Source organism: Ovis aries, chromosome 23 (assembly GCF_016772045.2).
Source record: "Ovis aries strain OAR_USU_Benz2616 breed Rambouillet chromosome 23, ARS-UI_Ramb_v3.0, whole genome shotgun sequence".
Lineage (NCBI taxonomy): Eukaryota > Metazoa > Chordata > Mammalia > Artiodactyla > Bovidae > Ovis > Ovis aries.
The window spans coordinates 46,436,573-46,454,433 of NC_056076.1; the positions used below are offsets into that span (position 1 = coordinate 46,436,573).

The 17,861-nt window shown below is 52.9% G+C and overlaps 1 protein-coding gene across 1 annotated transcript in view; it reads left to right on the forward strand.

The window, feature by feature from the left end:
* Nucleotides 1–2,869: 2,869 nt before the first annotated feature.
* Nucleotides 2,870–17,861, forward strand: part of ARK2C (arkadia (RNF111) C-terminal like ring finger ubiquitin ligase 2C) — a 113,652-nt gene continuing 98,660 nt past the window's right edge. The window contains exon 1 of the mRNA XM_027960757.3: nucleotides 2,870–3,002. Within this exon, the coding sequence (XP_027816558.2) occupies nucleotides 2,942–3,002 (61 nt within the window). The 5' untranslated portion in view covers nucleotides 2,870–2,941. The remainder of the gene's footprint in view (nucleotides 3,003–17,861) is intronic.

Here is a 17,861-nt window from a genome sequence, read left to right on the forward strand (position 1 = left end):
CCCTTGTTGGAGTACAATGAAAACATCGAAAATGAAAATTAGGGAGATAATTATGGGAAAATGTTTCTGATAAAACTTTAAGTTTATTATTATTATTTTAAACATTTATTTATCTACTTATTTATTGCTATGCTGGGTGTTTGCTGCTTTGTACAGGCTTTCTCTAGTTGTGATAAGTGGAGGCTACCCTCCCATCCAAGTTCTAACCAGGCCCGACCCGGCTTAGCTTCTGAGATCAGATGCGATCAGGCATGTTCAGGGTGGTATGGCCGTGGACCAGGGCTACTCTCATCGCATTGCCAACGCTTCTCCTGGTGGTGGCTTCTCTTGTTGCAGAGCACAAGCTCTAGGGCACTCGGGCTTCAGTAGTTGGGGCGCATGGGCTTAGTTGCCCCTTGGAATGTGGGATCTTAGTTCCTAGATGAGGGATTGAACCTATGTCTCCTGCACTGAGAAGATTTTTAACCACTGGACCACCACCACCACCCTATTACTATTTTTATTATTTATTTATTTCCTTAAATACTTGGCTGTCCTGGGTCTTCATTGAGGTGCTCTGGCTCTTCGTTGCAGTGGGCAGACTTCTCTGCAGCACAGAAGCTTAAAAAGTTTTGGCGTGTGGGCTTAGCTGCCCCCAGGCATGTGGGACTTTAGTTCCCTGACCAGGGACTGAACCCACATCCCCTGTATCAGAAGGCTGATTCTTAACCACTGGACCACCAAGGAAGTCTCTAAAACGTTGAGTTTAAAAAGCAAGGTAAAAATATGTAGATTCTGATGACAAAACCTATATTATGTAATTATACTGGCAAAGGCTGAAACAGAAGAGGAAAAAATTTGAGTAGTTAGGTGTTTTTAAGTTCTTTTCATTTAACATTTTATTAGTGGTGGCATTATGTTTATTCGATCGGTAATGAACAAAGGAAAGAGCTGGGGCAGGAGTGGGTTGAAATGATTGTCAAGAGTGGGGCTCGGAACTGCTGGTGTCCTCTTCTGACTGTCTTCATCCCCGAGTTCTCTGAGGGCAGTGGAGGCGTTCAGGGTGGGGAGAGGTCTGAGGAATATGTATGCACTGGAATCATGCCCAGCTGTGGCCACCGAGGATACGGTGGGTGTCTTGGCAAAGCCTGCCTGTGGTGTTCCCTTTGCTGTGTTCTTCTTCGCCTGACCTCACTTCTCCCCTTCTTTCTTTAAGTCGCACTTAGAAGTCAATTTTCTGGAGTCAACCCCGTCTGCTCTCCCCACCTCCCACCCACTCTGCTAGGTGCTTCTCTTAGGTGTCCCTTCCCCAGCACCCTGTGCTGACCCCCATCTCTTCCATTTCTGAAGCCCCTCTGGGCTGCAAGCGTTGGGGCCTCCATAGGATTTGGATCTCCTCCTTAGGCCCTGACACAACACAAAGTGTATTCAGTAAATGGGCCTCCTTTTTCTTATCTCAAAAATGGAAGCAGGTTTGGTTGAGTAGATTTTTGTTTTCCAGTTCCACCTACTGCAATTTTCCCATCTAATTTTCCCAGACTCATGAAATAAAGGAGCCACTGAAGACAAGTTGAGATGGAGGAAATGTCCTCTGCCTTGTGGATGCCAAGCAGACTCTGGTCTTGCCTTGGACTTTGGACTGTGAGCATGGTCTGAGCGCTCTGCTGGGAGTTGCCGTGGCAGGTGGGCTGAGTGTAGGAACTGGGTCTTAGCAGTCCACCTGACAACTGGGTTGCTGGGTGAAGGTTCTTTGCTTCTGTCTTGCTTGTACCTGGCAGACCAGCCACAGGACCCATGAGACCCTGTGGCTGGGCGGCCACGTGTGACTCTGAGGAGCCTCCTAACCCTGATATCACATATGTGCCTGTCAGCAGTGGAAGTGGGCGTGTCTGTGCACATGGCTGGTTGCACCTCTGTCAGAGTGCAGAGAATGGTGGTCGAACGGTTTTCTGGGGTGAGCATGTCTCTATATGGAATGTGTGCCCACACCTCAGTCTAGGAACAGGGTTTTCCATTCTGCAAATGCATATTGTAAGCTTTGTGCTCTGCAGAAGCAACAAAGCGGTGCGACAGGCAGAGAACCTGGAAGTGTGCATATCTGCATTGTGTGTCCTCTCTGTGTGTCTTTGGGAATGCGTTCTTGGCACGTGTTCGGTTAACAAGGCTTTCGGTGTGTGCATGCCCGTGTGACAGTGCCTGAGTCCCGTGTGCGGCGCTTGCTCGCTTTCCAGCTCCACTTGTGCCCGCAGTCGGGCTCTGCACGTGCGCCTGCCTCCATGCACACGTCCCCGAGTGACCCGGGCGCGTTGTGCAAAGACCTCTGGGTCGTGTGCACTGGAAACGCTCGAGCCTGTCTCTCCGCACGCACGAAGTCACCTTCACATGTCTGGGTGCACGTCGCTCTCGGTGTGTGCACGTTCCGTGTGCACGCCGCGCGTGTCTGGGTGCAGGGCGCTCCACGCGCGCGCGTTCCGGCCCGTGGGCGATCAGGGACCCACGCGAGGCTGCAGGAGCCCCGCGGGGCTGACCCCCTTCCCGCGCCCGGCCGCGGGCTACGGCGATTGGCCGCCCGCTGCTTCTCAGCCATCACCCCTCCCTCCCTGCACCCCCGCACCCCCGCCCCCCCCAGCCACCCGCGCGCCCGCGGTCCCCGCTGTCCCCCGCGGTTTCGGCGAGGCCGCGCCGCGCTGCGCTCCGTTCCCATTGGCTGGGAGCGCCTTTGTGTGGCGGCAGCTGCGGCCCCAGCGCCTTTGAATGTCGAGAGGGGCCGGGAAGGGAGCCTTTCCATGGGCCATCTGTCTCTCCGCCAGCCGCCGCCCCGCCGCCGCCCGCGCCCCGCGCCCCGCCTCCCGCCCCGGCGGCTCCCGCAGCCCCGCCGCCGCCCGCGCCCGCGCCCCGGAGCCGCGCCACAAAGGGCCCGCGCGCAGCCGCCGCCGCCGCCGCCGCCGCGCGAGGAGCCAGGATGGTCCTGGTCCACGTCGGCTATCTCGTGCTTCCAGTGTTTGGCTCTGTGCGAAACAGAGGTATCGCTTTTTGCTTTCGGGGTCCTCTTCCGAGCGTGGATCGCCGCGGGCACCGGGGCGGGGGCTGGAGCCGAGGGCGGCGGGTTGGCGGGGGTGGGGGGGGGGCGTTCAGGGCACACCCCGGAGGACGCGGGGCGAGCGGTGGCTTCTCCCCTCTCCCTTCTGGGGGGACCCCGAGTGTGGAGGTGGCCGCCCTCGTGGGAGCTTTTGCAGTGAAGTTAGGGTTTTGGCGAATTCGAGTCCCCTCCCTCCCCGGCCCCATTTTTTTTATTCTTTGCGGCGGACGCGGTTCCCCCAGTCATAGCCCCTTCCCCCAATACCTAGCCCTGTGTGATCGAAGGACGGAGAGAGATACATGACTGTGTGCGCGCGCGCCTGTGTTTGTGTGTGTAAGCCTACTTGACTTTCTGTGATTTTTTTTTTTTTGAGATGTATGTGTGTTTCATGTCATTTGTGTTCGTGTTTCTCCATTATTTAGTCACTGATACCGATGGCTGCCTAGCTGGCATCTGGCATCTGCCCTGTCCCATGCCCCAGCCCCCACCTTCTCGTGGGCACTTGCACGATTTCCCGTCCTATCTTTTCCTCCCCTTTAACCCTTTTTTTGTGTATCGCCCTCCAGCTATCCACCCCCCACCCCATGGTCTTTGTATGACAGTTGTATTTATGGGTTCAAGATGCTTGTGTGTGTGTGTGTGTGTGTGTGTGTGTGTGTGTGTGTGCGTGTGCGCGCGTGTATGTGACTGTGTGCAAGTGTGTGCGCGCCTCGGAGAGTCAGGCGTGCACTGCTGTGCACCCCTGGACCCGGCCGGCCGGAGAGGGGTGCCGGCCCTTGGGTGTTGCACTGTGTGTGCGCGCGGATGCGGTGGGATGCTGCCCCCAGGCCAGGCCTTTGCCCCCGGCAGGCGTTGACAAAGCAGCAGGCCGGCGCCGGCTTTGTTTTTAACTGTGATATATGGGGTGTGTTTGCACGGTCCCCTTCCCCACATCCCCTTTCCCTTACATTCTGCTAACAACAATAGCTTGATTTTCCCCCTCTTCTCCCACTTCACATTTCTTCCATTTTCTTTTAATCAAAAACTCCCACTTCCCAAAGCAAACCCGAGATGCATTTAGATTCATTATTATTATTTTTTTTTCCTTTTGCATTCTGCCTCTGGACTCACATTGCTCTTCTTGGAAATGTTTCTGCTATCCTCTCCCACTCCACGTCTGCTTCAATCCCTCCTGGCTGAAGCCCTCCCCCGCCCCCCTCCCTCACGCACGGAATGATGTCTTTCCTTTGAGACCAGGGCTGCTCCCCCAAGTCAGAGTGGGGGGTGGGGTCGCGGGGCCAGCGCTTTCGTGCGCCCCAGGGGCCCGATTGGGCCAGAGAATGAAAGCCCAGCCCTCTTTCTTCCAGCCCAGCTGTCCCCAGCCCCAGCCTCTCCCCAGAACCTAAAAGGCAAGGTTGACCCCCTTAGGCCTGTTTGAACCGCAGTTTTTTTGTGTGATGATAGAATGATGACATTCTGCATTTATCAAATCTTTTTTTTTTCTTCATTGTGTAGCTCAGTGAATGGTCAACTCGCTGCTGTGTGCGCTGTGACCCTTCTGCCTCCGCATTTAGCTGTATTGTGACACCCCTCTTAACCATCTCCTGTCTCCATCTGAGGAAGGCATTGCTATTTAAGCGGCAGTATCCCCTGTCTCAGGCCAGCCTAGCAGTGGGGGGCAGGGGTGGAGGGGATGTGTGAAGAATAGGAGTTGGGGGGGCTGGTGAGATCTCCCTTGAAATGCCAACCCCTCCCCCAATACACAATTATATCTCATTACTTGGCATTTCCGTTTAAAACGGGTGTGGAACATTACACTAGGCAGAAATTCAAAAATGATTAAGATGGATGTTGAGCCTGAAAGTATAATTATCCTGATTAAATCATTATCATCCTCATTAATACCACTGATCTCTAAATACCATTGCAGGATGCTGATTCCATGTTTTGAAATTCAAATTGCTCAGCTGCCTTTAAATTTTGTTTTTAATACACCCCCCTCAAAAAACAAAAAACACCTAAGAAAACAAATTCTGCCAGTCAGTCAAAGTTTACTTTCATGGCAAACACGCCCATAGGAAATTCAAGGGCTGAGGGTTAGTCGGGCTGTGAGTAAAATTTAGCACAATGTGATAAGAATTCATGACCTTCCGATAGAGGATACTAATGCTTAACCCAACAAGGTCCTAAACCACAATCTTCTTGTAAAACTATTAGATAGCTTGCCAGCTTAAATCTGTTCTTTTTAGTTTCCATTGTAGTAGTATAGGATGTAGGCCATTTCAGAATAGATGTAGAGAAATAACCATTTTTGTATCTCATCTTGTTTAGCCGAGTACATTGCACTGTAAATCCCTGTTAAGTGGATTCCTTTTGCCTTGGCTTGGAGGCTGTAGCACCCCATTTGCCACTTATCTGGGTGGCTTCAGCTAGCTCCCTGGTAGCACCCCGGCATAAGTGAAGAGATTACATCTAGTCAGAGGCAAAAAATAATATATATATATATATATATATATATATGTGAACAATTCTCATAAAATGATAGTTGCTGCTACTCTGAAAATTTGGTGCAGCAAGGTCTTTGGCTTAAGGGGGAGCTCTGGCCATGGTGTCTTAATTGTTTAATTGTACAATGTCAAGAGCATCTTTGGACATCCGCCCTGGCCCTCGGAGCTGCCCCTTTAACAGCCGGCTCCCTTCTGCTGCCTCGCTGGCCAGACCTGCTTGAAAACTGAAACAAAACAGCAGCAATAAAGAAAGAATAAGGCCCCTACTTTGAGGGCCCTTCCAAAGTAAAGTCCCAAGGGGCCTCCCCAGATTGCCATTTGGCAATCTGAAAAGAAAGAGAAGAGAAAAAAACGAAAAGAAAAAGAATCCCCAGCAAAATGGTTTTCCATTAAACAGGGATCGCGTGTTCTGCTGTGCTGAATTACTTCCTGTTCTTATTTTGTGGGTAATTTTTTCTGTATCAAATATCCTTTTGGTTGTGTATCTTTTTCACCTTTTCTTGTACTAAAACTAAAGCATGATCTGTATTTTTTTACATCCCCCAGTTGACAATGTACAGCGCTCGGTTAGAGATGTTACCCTGCTGAAACGTACTGTGCTCGTGTAGCCCGGGCCATCTGCTCATTGTACGCTGCTTTTGTTCTGTTGCCCTTCCGAAGCATGGTGGGCCCAGCCTTTTTTTTTTTCCTTTTTTTTTTGTATCGTGTGCATGACGACATTGTTACACACAGAATCCACTAATACTAATATACAATCTCTCAATAAAGAACTAGTTTCCTATATTAACCTAGTGTGCTTTTTCTCTTGCTGTTTTCCCATTTATTGTCGTATCCTGCTGTTTAGATTTCCCCCCTTGCTTTTCTATCCCCACCCTCACCCACCCACCCACCACTCCCACCTCCCATTGTAAGATTTGAGTGAATGCCTTCCGGTTTTTTTTTCCTTTCCTTTTTTTTTTTTTTTTTGTGATACAGATATGGTGACTTTAATCTCATCTAGTCCATATCTTTCTACAGTAGATGTCTGGGTAATGTGGTGGGGGATGGGTCAGTTGTCCTGACACACCAAAATAGCTCTATTACATAGAAAGAACGCCTATCTTTGGCCACCTATGTACCCACCCGATAGCCTCCACTTTTCATCTCAGTTTCCAAGTTTCATGGGCACCCGGTTTATGATGTTGATGAAGAGATGGGCTATAACCCTTAGGTTGAGAAAAGGGATACTGTTCTTAACTAGCAATCTTGTAGCATTTCAGACTCGCCTGAAAAACCCATTTTCAGTTGTCTTTTTTTTCTTTTTACTGTTTCATTGATTTACTGTCCTTCTAAGTCATGCTGGGGGTGACATGTTACATGCAGTTGAAGCCTTGATCTGGAATTTGAAAGTATCCTCTCCCAGGTGCATATTTAAATTGTTGGGACCTGCGATGTAAGTTTTGCATGGAGATCCTGCATAAGGAAGATGAAGCAGAAACCAACTCAGACCACTCCCACATTCATCCCAGGGCCAGCAGCCTGACCTGTTACTGCAGGAATAAGAGGGTCTGTGCCCTCTGCAGGCTGTGAGCCAGTGAATGCTGATTACAGCCCAGTTTCGTGACAGCTGCCTCATCTGTGGCCGGCCAGAGTGCCTCTCTTGAGAAAGAAAGCCAGATCTCTGTCATTGTCCGATTGTGGGGGGCGGGGATCAGGAGGGAAGTCTGAATCTACCCCCAAACTGAACTGGAAGAAGAGCCCTTAAAATATATCTTTGTTCCATAATTATATTTGAGGAGCCAGTGGAGAGGTATTTTTTTTTCCCTCAGAGTGGAACCCAAATTCAAACATTTGTCAATTACACCTATTCAATTTCAGCTCAGAATAAGCCTTGCTAAATGAGCCGTTTTAGTCACCGAGGAAATTAGTTGATGAAAGAAATTCACGGTTCCTTCGAAGGGTCATCATTTTGAAGCTGCTCTTCCTTGGGCCAAGGTGCCTCCTGCTCGCCCCTGTGGGCTGTCTCCCAGCCAGCCTCTGCCCCCTGCCAGCCTTCCCTCCCAGGCGGGCGCACCCCTGCCTGACCACAGTGCTTCCTTGCCTCCTTTGTGGCTTGATGCGGCTCTCCTCTCCCCCATGGCTGCCCTTTCTGCTCTGGCCCTTTGTTCTCATGCTCTGCCCAGCCCGGGTGGGAAAGCTGAGCTGATTTACTGCGACACATGGACACACATGCAAGTTCCCAGCGGAGGCTTGCGCTGCAGTTTGTGTGAGACGAGATAGGCAGGTCTTGGGGATTTTGTTTCTCTCCCTCCTTCCTCTCCTCCTCCTCCTTTTATTTTGGTTTTCATGAAACTTTCAATTTTGTTCCTAGTTTGAGAAAGCAAAATAAACCATCCTCCAACCAACCTCAACAAGAAGGAAAATGATCCCAACTCAGGTGATCACCCTAGAGAGCAGTGGCTATTAACCAACTCTCAGATTTTATTTCTTTAAACCAATATTATGTATTATATTGGAATTATCTGGTCAATGTTTTGAGAATGGTTTAGTAACCTAGTAATAACATAGAAAGTTAGTAGGTTACTGGGAAGTCATGTTTTAGCAATTTATTGAATTCATACCATATATTTGTCTAGACTGTCAGAATAAACTTACTCATCTGAAGGAGACTTTTCTCTAACTGGATGGTCCAGTCATTACAAAGCCACTGTACTTTGCATCTACTTTCTCAGCCAACAGACACATACCTGTTTTAATCAATTTTAACTCTTAAGATTTTGGAAAAGCCATCTACTCTGTAGATCCTACGCTGGACTTTGTAATAAGATGGAACATGGTTCTTATTTACCACTTTTCCTTTTGAATAAGAGAACTTCTCTCCTGAAACCAGCATCGGATAAGGCCCACCTAATTGAGAGGATTACTTAATAGTTCCTCATGAATCGGCAGATACTATTAATCACTCAAGGCTAGGGGAAAAGACCACCAAGAGTCTCCGTGCCCCAGTATGCAGATAACAGACACTGGGCCACCTCTCATCTCTCTTCCTTACTCACATCCTGCCCTACCTGCCATGTCCTTCCCACCTTTAAATACACAGCCTGCAGTATCCATTGGAAAACTTAATGCTTTTCTGAGCTAGGGAAGCAACTAGGGAAGCTTTTCTGAGCTCCGTGCTGGATCCACATGCCATGGAAACTGCTGGCCAGAAGACACAGGCCCTTGACTCTAGCTCAGGGTATAACTTTGGGTGTCTCAGTCCTTCTTGACCAAAGTTGCTCAAACGTAAAAGACACGTGTACACTTGCGCCTTGGTTCCTCTATGAATCTAAATAGTTCTTTAAAAAGTCCTGGCTTAATATAATATGAATCTGAATTTGCTTTTATTAGGATGGTATGGTTTGGCCACAGATGAGCCAATATATTTCTAAGAGAATTAGGGAAAGGCTTACCTTAGGCTCAGATTTTCTGGCTGATTTAAGAACTAAGAGCAAACATTCATAACCCCGCAGCTGAACCACTTGCAATGCCTGTATTTTCATGTATTCATTCATTAAGTCATTCATTCACTGACTCACTTGTTTGTTTATTTAGTTAATGAGTGTTCATTGAATTCCTACTTGGGGCCAAGTGAAGGGGGATATATATGAAAGCCATGTAGGACCTGGATAACTGCCCTCCTGAGGCTTATGCTGAGGCTGAGAGATGGATGCTTAGGATATCAGACACTGTCTAAGGTATTCGGTGCCTTGGCACCCAAAGGGATGGCAGAATGTCCTGATTGGTGCGATGGGAAGAGCTTGGAGCAGTCCAGGAGTTGAGTCCTATCCCAGCCTTGACCAGGAAGGGTGAACTTAGGCCATTGCTCTGAGTGTCCTCTAAACAATGACCATCATTATATCTACTTGATAGAGTGTGTAGAGACTTTTCAAAGACGCCTGGCACAGAGCACCTCCCTAGGCATGCTAGGTGGCCGCTCCCATCCTGCACAGCCGTTGGAATATACTGGCCAAGGGGTCAGATAAACCAGGGAAGATGTGCTGAGGAAATGGGGTTGAGCTGTGCCTTGAAGGTTGGTATGTATACAGGAGGGAGAGGAGAAAGACTCCAGGCAGGGACAGGAATGGAGGGAGACTTCGGTCAAGGCCAGGTGGCTCTGCTGACTGGGCAAGAACAGAAAGTGCTTATGAGGAGGGGTTGTGTGTGTGTCGGGTTGTGGGTGTGGGCCTGTTGCCTTGCATAGCCATGGGAGGCACTGGGACCATTGTCCTGTCTTTGAATGGTTCTCGGGAGAGCATTACTCCAGGGGTTAAGCAGCGAGAGGTTGGGAGAAAATGGGAGAAAAGTCTGGAAGAAATCCGTTTCTTAGGGCTTTGGAAGCTCCAGTAGAGGGATGAGCCCAGAGGGCTTAGCTGGGGAGGAGTCCACGGTGGGCATCCAGGGGTGTTGGAAGTCCACACACCAGTGGTCTGGAGGATGAGGATGGGGGCTTATGGGGGGTGGGGGTCTTCCCATAAGAGGAAATGAGCAGAGCTGAGTTGATGTGAAGGGGCGGAGGGATGGGGAGGTCTGGAGGTAGCTGGGAGAATGTGAGACCGGGAAGGCAAGCAGGGATGATGGGCAGAGCAGTCAGATTGGGGTAGAGGTTAGTTAAGCATGTAAATAAATAGAATTTGAGATGCTGAAGGGGGCAGAAGGAAGGGCACTGTGGCAGTGTCCTGGGATTTGAGACCTAGTCCTGGATGGAGTACTAGGTGATGAATGTATGGGACATTTATGGGACACACCCTCAAAGAGCTCTCCCTCCCTGCCTTATCTGGCCAGGCACTTGCATCCTCAGTCATGCAGGTCACGCTCTCAGCAACCTCTCTACCAACATCCACTCCCTCAGGGAGCTGTGCTCCGGTATCTCAGTTTGAACAACTTCTATCAAACTTCACCTTTCTTGAGAAGAGGGACCCAAGGCCAGCAGGTGGCAAGATTATTGCCTCCACGGGTTTGCAAAAAGGTGGGGCCTACCCATGTGAGGAGGAGGGCAGAGTCGCAGAGAAGGAGGGGAGGGGTGGCAGCAGGGGCCAAGGACAGGGCGCGAGGGGTGAGGCGTGCGCTCCAACCTCAGGCTTGGCTCTGTCTGCAGAGAGGGGATTTTCCCTAATTCAAAGCTCTTCTCTTCTGTTACCTCATTTCCTCAACACAGTCTGGGAGGAGGTAACTGGGGACCGGAGGCAACAACTAAGGCCAAGGGTGGGGAAAGTTGCCCCCTGCTCGCCTTGGGTTAGGGAATGGCTGAGCCAGAAGTGGATGTGGCATGACTGGCCGGCGGCTGTGGCTCCCTGCAGTGCTTCCCAGGGCCTGCACACTGTTAGGAACCCTCTTGAAACCAAGAAAACACTGGAAAGGAATCCCTAATTTTCCTCCACGTCTGGGGACATTGGTTTGTCCGCGTTGGGAGAGGCCTCAATCTAGCTCGCGGCCAGACAAGCTGTGAGGCAGGTCAAGTCCCTAACCTAGAGCCTCCACCTTCTGGAAGGGGAGTCTGAGAGACAGGGAAGGTGCGTGGTGGACCAGAAAGACCCCAGGGTGGGAAACGAGCAGGGGTTGGAACTGGGTGGTGAGTCCTTTAGCCTGCAGACTCCGGCTTAGAGGAGGCCTCACCAGTTTAACTGGGGGACCCCTGTGCTCAGGTTGCCACCAAGATAACTAAGTGTCCCCCTTTGAGGACTTCGGCTCCCAAGTCATGAGCACCTCTCCTGGGTTTTCTTAGGTAATCACAATGCCTTCTATCTGTGTTATATCCTCGAGTAATACACTCACATTTTAATACACTCACATTTGGGAAAGTTTGGAAAATAGACCAGAGGGAAAAAATCTCTTAGGAGTCCACCTGTCTGTGATCACTTTAGTGAAAGGCCTTCCACCAGTTTGTTCATACTCATATACATATTTTTTGTAGAGCTGTAAACACAGTAATATACACTTTTGCATTCTCTGATTTTTCAGATTTAACCTATTAAAAGCCCTTTCATGTCTTGCTAAGCTGTTTTCACAAGCATCACTTTGACTGGCTTCACCAAATTCCACTCGAATGGTGGCTGTGTTCAGACTCGTGGCTTGTGAGGCACCCAATGGCTCTGGGGTCGCAGGCCACTCCTGCTGGTGTGGTCTGTGGCCTCCCTTGGGCTGTTGTTTGGCCCCGGGGAGGGTGGGGGATGGTGGACTCTGACAGCTCCCAGGCCTCTCTGCTCACCATCAGTCCAGGCCCAAAGGGGTGTGAAGGGAGGGCCGGAAAGAAGGCATGGGGAAAGAAGCTTCAGATAAAGTCCTCTGAGATTTGGCTTCTGGTCTCTGTTCTGCCACCAACGTCCACTGTGATCTTCAGCCAGTCAGCTTCCTCCAGAGGGTCTCAGTTTACCCATCCGCCAAATGGGGGCGATGGGTCTACCTTACAGGAATTGTCACATGAAGTGTGACTTATCCGAAGTGAAGTTTGAGAACCCAGCCAGAGGCAACAGTTAACAGTGATGGCCCGTTATTCAGGCTGGTGGGCCTAGTCCCGCTTCCAGGCTGCTCTGCCAATAACCACCCTTGTGACACAGCTGGCGAGCCTGTCTGCTCTGGGTCTGCACTTCCAACTTGCCAGAGGAGATAATTGGCCTAATTGCCCCTTCCTGCTGTAAAAAAATGGTGATTTCCTCTGGATGAGAGTCACTTACACTTCCATTGTCTTTTGGCCCGTTCGCTGGGCAGCAGCCATGCCTCGGAGCTCAGTAGAGAGGCTCCGCCCTTCCGCCGGCAGCAGCAGTGACTCCGCAGGCAGCGAGCACAGGCCCCGCTAGGGGTCCGGAGCCTCGGGTCCCTCCTGCCTCCTGGGGCTGAAGCTCCCGTTTGGCTTCTCAGCAAGAGCCTCCCTGGGGCCTCCTTTCCTGAGGTATGCCACTGCAGGGGAGCAGGGGTCAGCCAGTCCTCCCGCAGGTGACCTCAGCAGAAGGGCTCAGCCACTCTGGGGGGGCTGGTCTCCCCGAGTGGAGGAGAGGAAGAGGCGCTGCTGACTCAGCACCGGCCTGCAGGGTGGAGAGCGGGTGGAGGCGCTCTCTGAGGCTGGGAGGAAGTGAGAATTCAGCCAACACCTGTCTCGAGGAAGGGGGGGGAAGCTTTGGAACAGCTGCTGCTGTTGCTCTGGGGGCTGCTGAGTGGGAGGCAAGGGGGCGAAGGCCCTCCCAGGGCTTCGCCTCCCCCCACAGCCTGCTTGCTGGGCTCCAGCTCGCCCCCCCCAGCAGCCAGTGCCTCCAGGGCACTCCCCTCCCCATAGCCTGTGGACCCCTCTGTGGCGCCTGTTCCCAAGACCACCCCCTCCTAGAACAGTTAGTTCTGCTCCCAAACTCTGGGTGCTGATGGGCTGAGCGTATCCTCTGGGCAAGGGCTGGCGACACCTGCCTCCCTTAAGCCAAAGGGTGGCTCTTCCAGTGGGGCCCTCTGTCTCCATGCTGTTCTCTGGAGCGGGAGCTGGTCTGGGCGGGCCTCTTCTTCCACTAGCCTGGCCCTGCCGAGCTGCGCGGAGAAGTTCAACTCTGGGGCAAGTGAGGCAGGGATGGGAAGACCTGGGTCCTCAGGGCGGTTCCCTCCTGCAAGGCCCCTCGAACTACCAGTCACCCCTGGCCCAGTACCAGGACCCAACTTGGTACTGGTGGTACAACTTGGTACAACTTGGCCCAGTACCCAACTTGGTACTCAGGGAGGGACCCCAGAGAGGCAGCTGGACAGAGCCTTGGCCCCAGTGCAGTCAGAGGGGGCCAGAGCCCCTCCCAGACACCAGGTGGGTTGGCCCAGTCTTGGTTTCACCTTTGGTGGACTCACGTCCTTTGGAGCACAAGGGGAATAGGGCATGAAGAGGGGCCCAGTCAGCTGGTCTAGGGAAGCTGGGCCTGGGTGGTGGGGGTGGTGGGCAGCTCTCATCTTCCTGTTTCTGGCTGGGAGAAGCTGAGGCTCCTGGGCAGGGTTGTCAGGAAGCAGGGCGGCCACAGAGCCAGAGCCAGAGTTGGGGAGGGGGCAGAGTAGGGAGTAAAGGGCCCCCAGGAGGGAGCCTGGGCCCCCTGGAACCTGAGGAATCCAGCCTTCTCCCCATCAGGAGGGATGGTGCTGAGGGAGGGGTCGGGGGAAGAGCTGTCACGGGGGTGGGGGTGGAGAGGGGTGGGTAAAGGGAGCTACAGCCATCAGCCCTCACCTGAACAGGTGAGTGGGGAGTGTGATGGCAAAGGTGGTCCAGGAGCCCAGAGAGGAACCTGGGATGGCCTTCCCCCAGCCCATCCCCATCCCACCCTCGAGGGCCCTCACCAGCCCACACCACCCCCAAGAGAGGGGTGGAGGAAAGAGGAGCCAGAGGCACAAGAGCGTGGGGGTGGGTGAGGTCAGAGACCTGCCTCTGTCCCTGTCCCCCGCTTCTCAGCGGGAAGTGCCCATCTTTCAGGGGCTCACTAAATCTGTCCTGGCACCTACTGCAGGTGACTTTGGACCTCTCTGAGCCCCAGTCTCTTCCTTAGAAAAAACTGGAGATAATTGTTATCAACACCATTGTCCTGGGGAGGTGAAGATGAAAGAAAGTTTTGATACATATAAAGTAACAAGACACGCAAACCTCTGGGAAGTGCTTAGAAAAAGATGTTCATTCTCCGTTCTTCCCTCACTGGAACAATCTCAGGGGCCCAAAAGGAGTGCACGGGGAACAGGCAAGGAAGGGCATGTCTCAGCTTTCTTGGAAAAGCAGTCACTGAGAATCTACGCCGGGCTGTGGGCAACTGAGACACAGATAGGATCTGGCCTGCAGCCTGGCTGCGGAGACCCCTGAGGACCCCTGGAGTTGCGTGGAGAACGCACAGATTAGGCTACACTGAGGGCCAGGCTGACTGTTGTGCTGGCCGGAAAGCGTGACCCAGCCTGGAGGCTGCTGGCCAGCGTTGGTGCCTCAGCTGGGAAGTCACGGGGGCCTGGCAAAGTCAGGAGGGCCTCTTGGAGGAGGCAGAACTGGAGCTGGTTCCTGGAGCAGGGAGTGATCTGCAGCTTGCTGCCTGGGAACCTCTCAGGTCAGTCTGCACCCTGCCCCCTCCCACGGAGGTCCAAAGCTGATCCAAGAGGTGAATGTTCAGAGTCCGGGGGCTGTCACCTTGCCTGATTTTTCTTTTTCTTTTCTGGAGCATCGGGCCCTCTCATTTCATTGTCATCCTACCCATGCCAGTCCCCATCTTCCCTGCTGTTCCCCAGCCCCAGCCATTTCCCTGGTAATCCTCTGTCCCCTCCTGCCCCTCTGCCCAGCCGGACTGCCAGAGTGCTCCCACGGGTCAACGTGTCGGTCCTGGGAGGTCCACACTGAGTGGGGAGGCTGCCTGCAGGGAGCTGAGGACTTGTGACCTCCTCTGAAGCGGGTAACCCTCTCGAGCATGGGTTCTGCTCCCTGCCGAATTGGGTACTCAATTTTACCTGCCAGACTGAGTGACAGGTGAGATGGTGGATGGAGTATATCCACCGTGACACCTGGCACAGAGCGTGGGGCTACACTCATTGTTATACATGGCTACCTGCTAGGTCGTTGCCATGTACAGGATCCCCTGACTGCTTCTAGGAGGCACTTTGAATTTGGTAAAGGAAACAAAGGGTAGGGGGGGAAAAATAAAACCTCCGAGTCTCAGTGTTCTCATCTGTAAAATGGGAATGATTCTAGTAACCCTTGCAACTGGTTATAATGAAGCTCAGATCTGATCATGGATTTGTTAAGCTGACCTAACAGATGTGTGTCTGAGTTGGACCAGGGACTCTGCCAGGCACTGGAGACACAGGGATAATAACAATAACACGAGCATCAGCAAATGCTCACGTAGTACTTGCTCTGTGCCTGGTATTCTCCCAAGCACTTTAACTGCCCTAAAGAAAGGTAACCCCATGGGAAACCGACACGTGAACAAACAAGAAAGTATGGTTCAAGGTATGGGCTGAGTGCTCTTTCACGGGGAGCTTGGGCTGGGCACAGGCTTAGAGGATGCATGGGGTTGAATTGGACCAGAGGTAGGGGCAGAGTGTTGCAGGCAGAGGGGCTGCAGGGCACAGGGCGGGCTGGGGAGCAGAGGACTGCAGAGGGGACGGGAGAAGAGGCAGATGGGACGGGAGAAGAGGCAGATGTCCTATGGGGCAGCTGGGCCCTTGTCACTCCTGACTGTGGTCACAGCAATGTTGCCTGTTGATCAGCATTGCCAGTGGCTGACTGGCCTTTGTCAGGAACGGAGGGCAGTGTCCATGTGCAGCTCTGGCGTGTCCGGGACGAACTAAGGGCTGTGCTGAGGCCCCAGCTTGCTCAGGACTTTCTCCCCTTTTGTATGTTTATGACTTTGCCCAGGTTCCTTGGTTTTCCGGTTGGCTCAGCAGTAAAGAATCAGCCTGCGATGCAGGAGCCGCAGGAGACGCGGGTTTGACTCCTGTGTTGGGAAGATCCTCTGGAGGAGGGCATGGCAACCCACTCCAGTATCCTTGCCTGGAGAATCCCTTGGACAGAGGAGCCTGATAGACTACAGTCCATGGGGTCACAAAGAGTCGGACACAACGGAAGCGACTCAGCACAGCACAGATACACACCAGGTTCCTTGGGGTGGGCTTTCTCCCTAGCCGCCTGTGAGTCCACAGCTACGTCAGATACACTGCACACGACCCGTCTAGCCCTTGGCGTGCACATGATTGTGCTCCTGGATGCTCAGCCCAGCACACGCCTGTCTGTACACAGTCCCCGAATCATGCACACTTGCATAGTCGCACACAGCCACACATCCGCGTGACGTCAGCACGTCCACTCATCGACACGCGTAAATTTCCGTACACACAGCACATTACACAGTCACACACACAGGTGACAACAGGCGCACACAGCCACTTGCTGCTCACACCTGTGAGTACGCGCAGCAGCACCATGATACCAACACATGCTGTCTCTGGATGCACAACTTCAGTGTCTGCTTCCCCTTCTTTCCATTGACAGGTCTCTTGAGCCCTGTGAGCTGGACACCATCACTGAATTTGCACAATTAATATTCCCACAGGACTTTAGCCGGGGGAACGCCACCAGGCCTGACCATGGCCGCGTGCCCCACTAGAGCTGGTGGCCCCCGTTCCCACCGTCCTCAGGGCTCTGCTGTTTCCATCACTCTCACTGCAGCCCAAGGGGGGCAGAGGCTGTGTGGGCTACGGAGGGAGGGGCCGCTGACTCGTTGTGGTCTCTGGCCTGGCGCCCGCTGATGGATGCTGCAAACACGGCGCAGCTCCTTTGGGACGCCGTGTGGCCTCGGGGGCTTTGTGGAGGAGGTGGGCCTGGGGCTGTCAGTAGAAGGTGAGACAGGGAAGGGTACCCAGGTGGGAGGAGGCCCCGTGAGGGGAATGGGGAGGCCTGAGTATGGCTGGCAGCCCCCCAACCCTGAGAACCCCAGCTGTGCTTATGAGGGCAGGGATGGAAGAAGCTGTGGGTCTAGGAGATGGCCAGCAAACCCCGCTCTGCTGGGGTTTGCACCTGCCACCCTGGGTGGTGGTCCTGACCCCTGGGAGACTCCTTGGCCGGTGCTCAGCCTCAGCGTGCAGATGGCGGGGGAATTAGACCATGCGGTGTTAATGGTGCTGCCCTGCTTTATAAAGTGCCCTAACAAGCTGGCGAGCCAGGCACACTCAGTCTTATTTACGGCTGCTATTATTTCTCTGACATCGAGATTAATTTGACGATAGCTGTTTATAAGCTCTTCTATCATCAGATGGGCCCATTACCTGGGAGGAGAGGAGGGTTGAATTTAATTTGTGAATGGTGCGCCGGGCTCTCTTGCTCCTGGAGTGTGTGTGGGAGTCACAGCCATAAATCACGGAAGAGACCAGCAGTGCCGAGACCAGAGGCCTGGGAGTTGCCCAGCCGGCCACATGCCAGGGAGGGATGTGGGCAGGCGGGTGGGTCTGCAGATCCAGGGAGCCCGGCGGGATGCCCACCATCCGTGCTGGGAGAGAGACCTGGGGCTTCCCCTGGCCAGAGAGCTTTAGACTCTAGGGTCTCCAGCAAGTGAGAATCATCTGGAAGACTGTTAAAACACAGGTCTTCCCAGCCCTAAGCGTGACCACCTGTGCGCGGTGTGGCTTGTGACTTCCCCAAGTCTGGAGTTATCTCATAGGAGGTCTGCCAGGTACAGTCCCACCACGCTGGGCCTCAGCCTGTGGACAGGATGAGCGGCCCCTTGGGTTCCCCCTGCTCCAGGCACGGCTCCCCTCCCCTGGGTACCTGGAGAGAAAGGCACAGGAGAAGGGCTGGCAAAAAGTAGACCTCGAGTGAC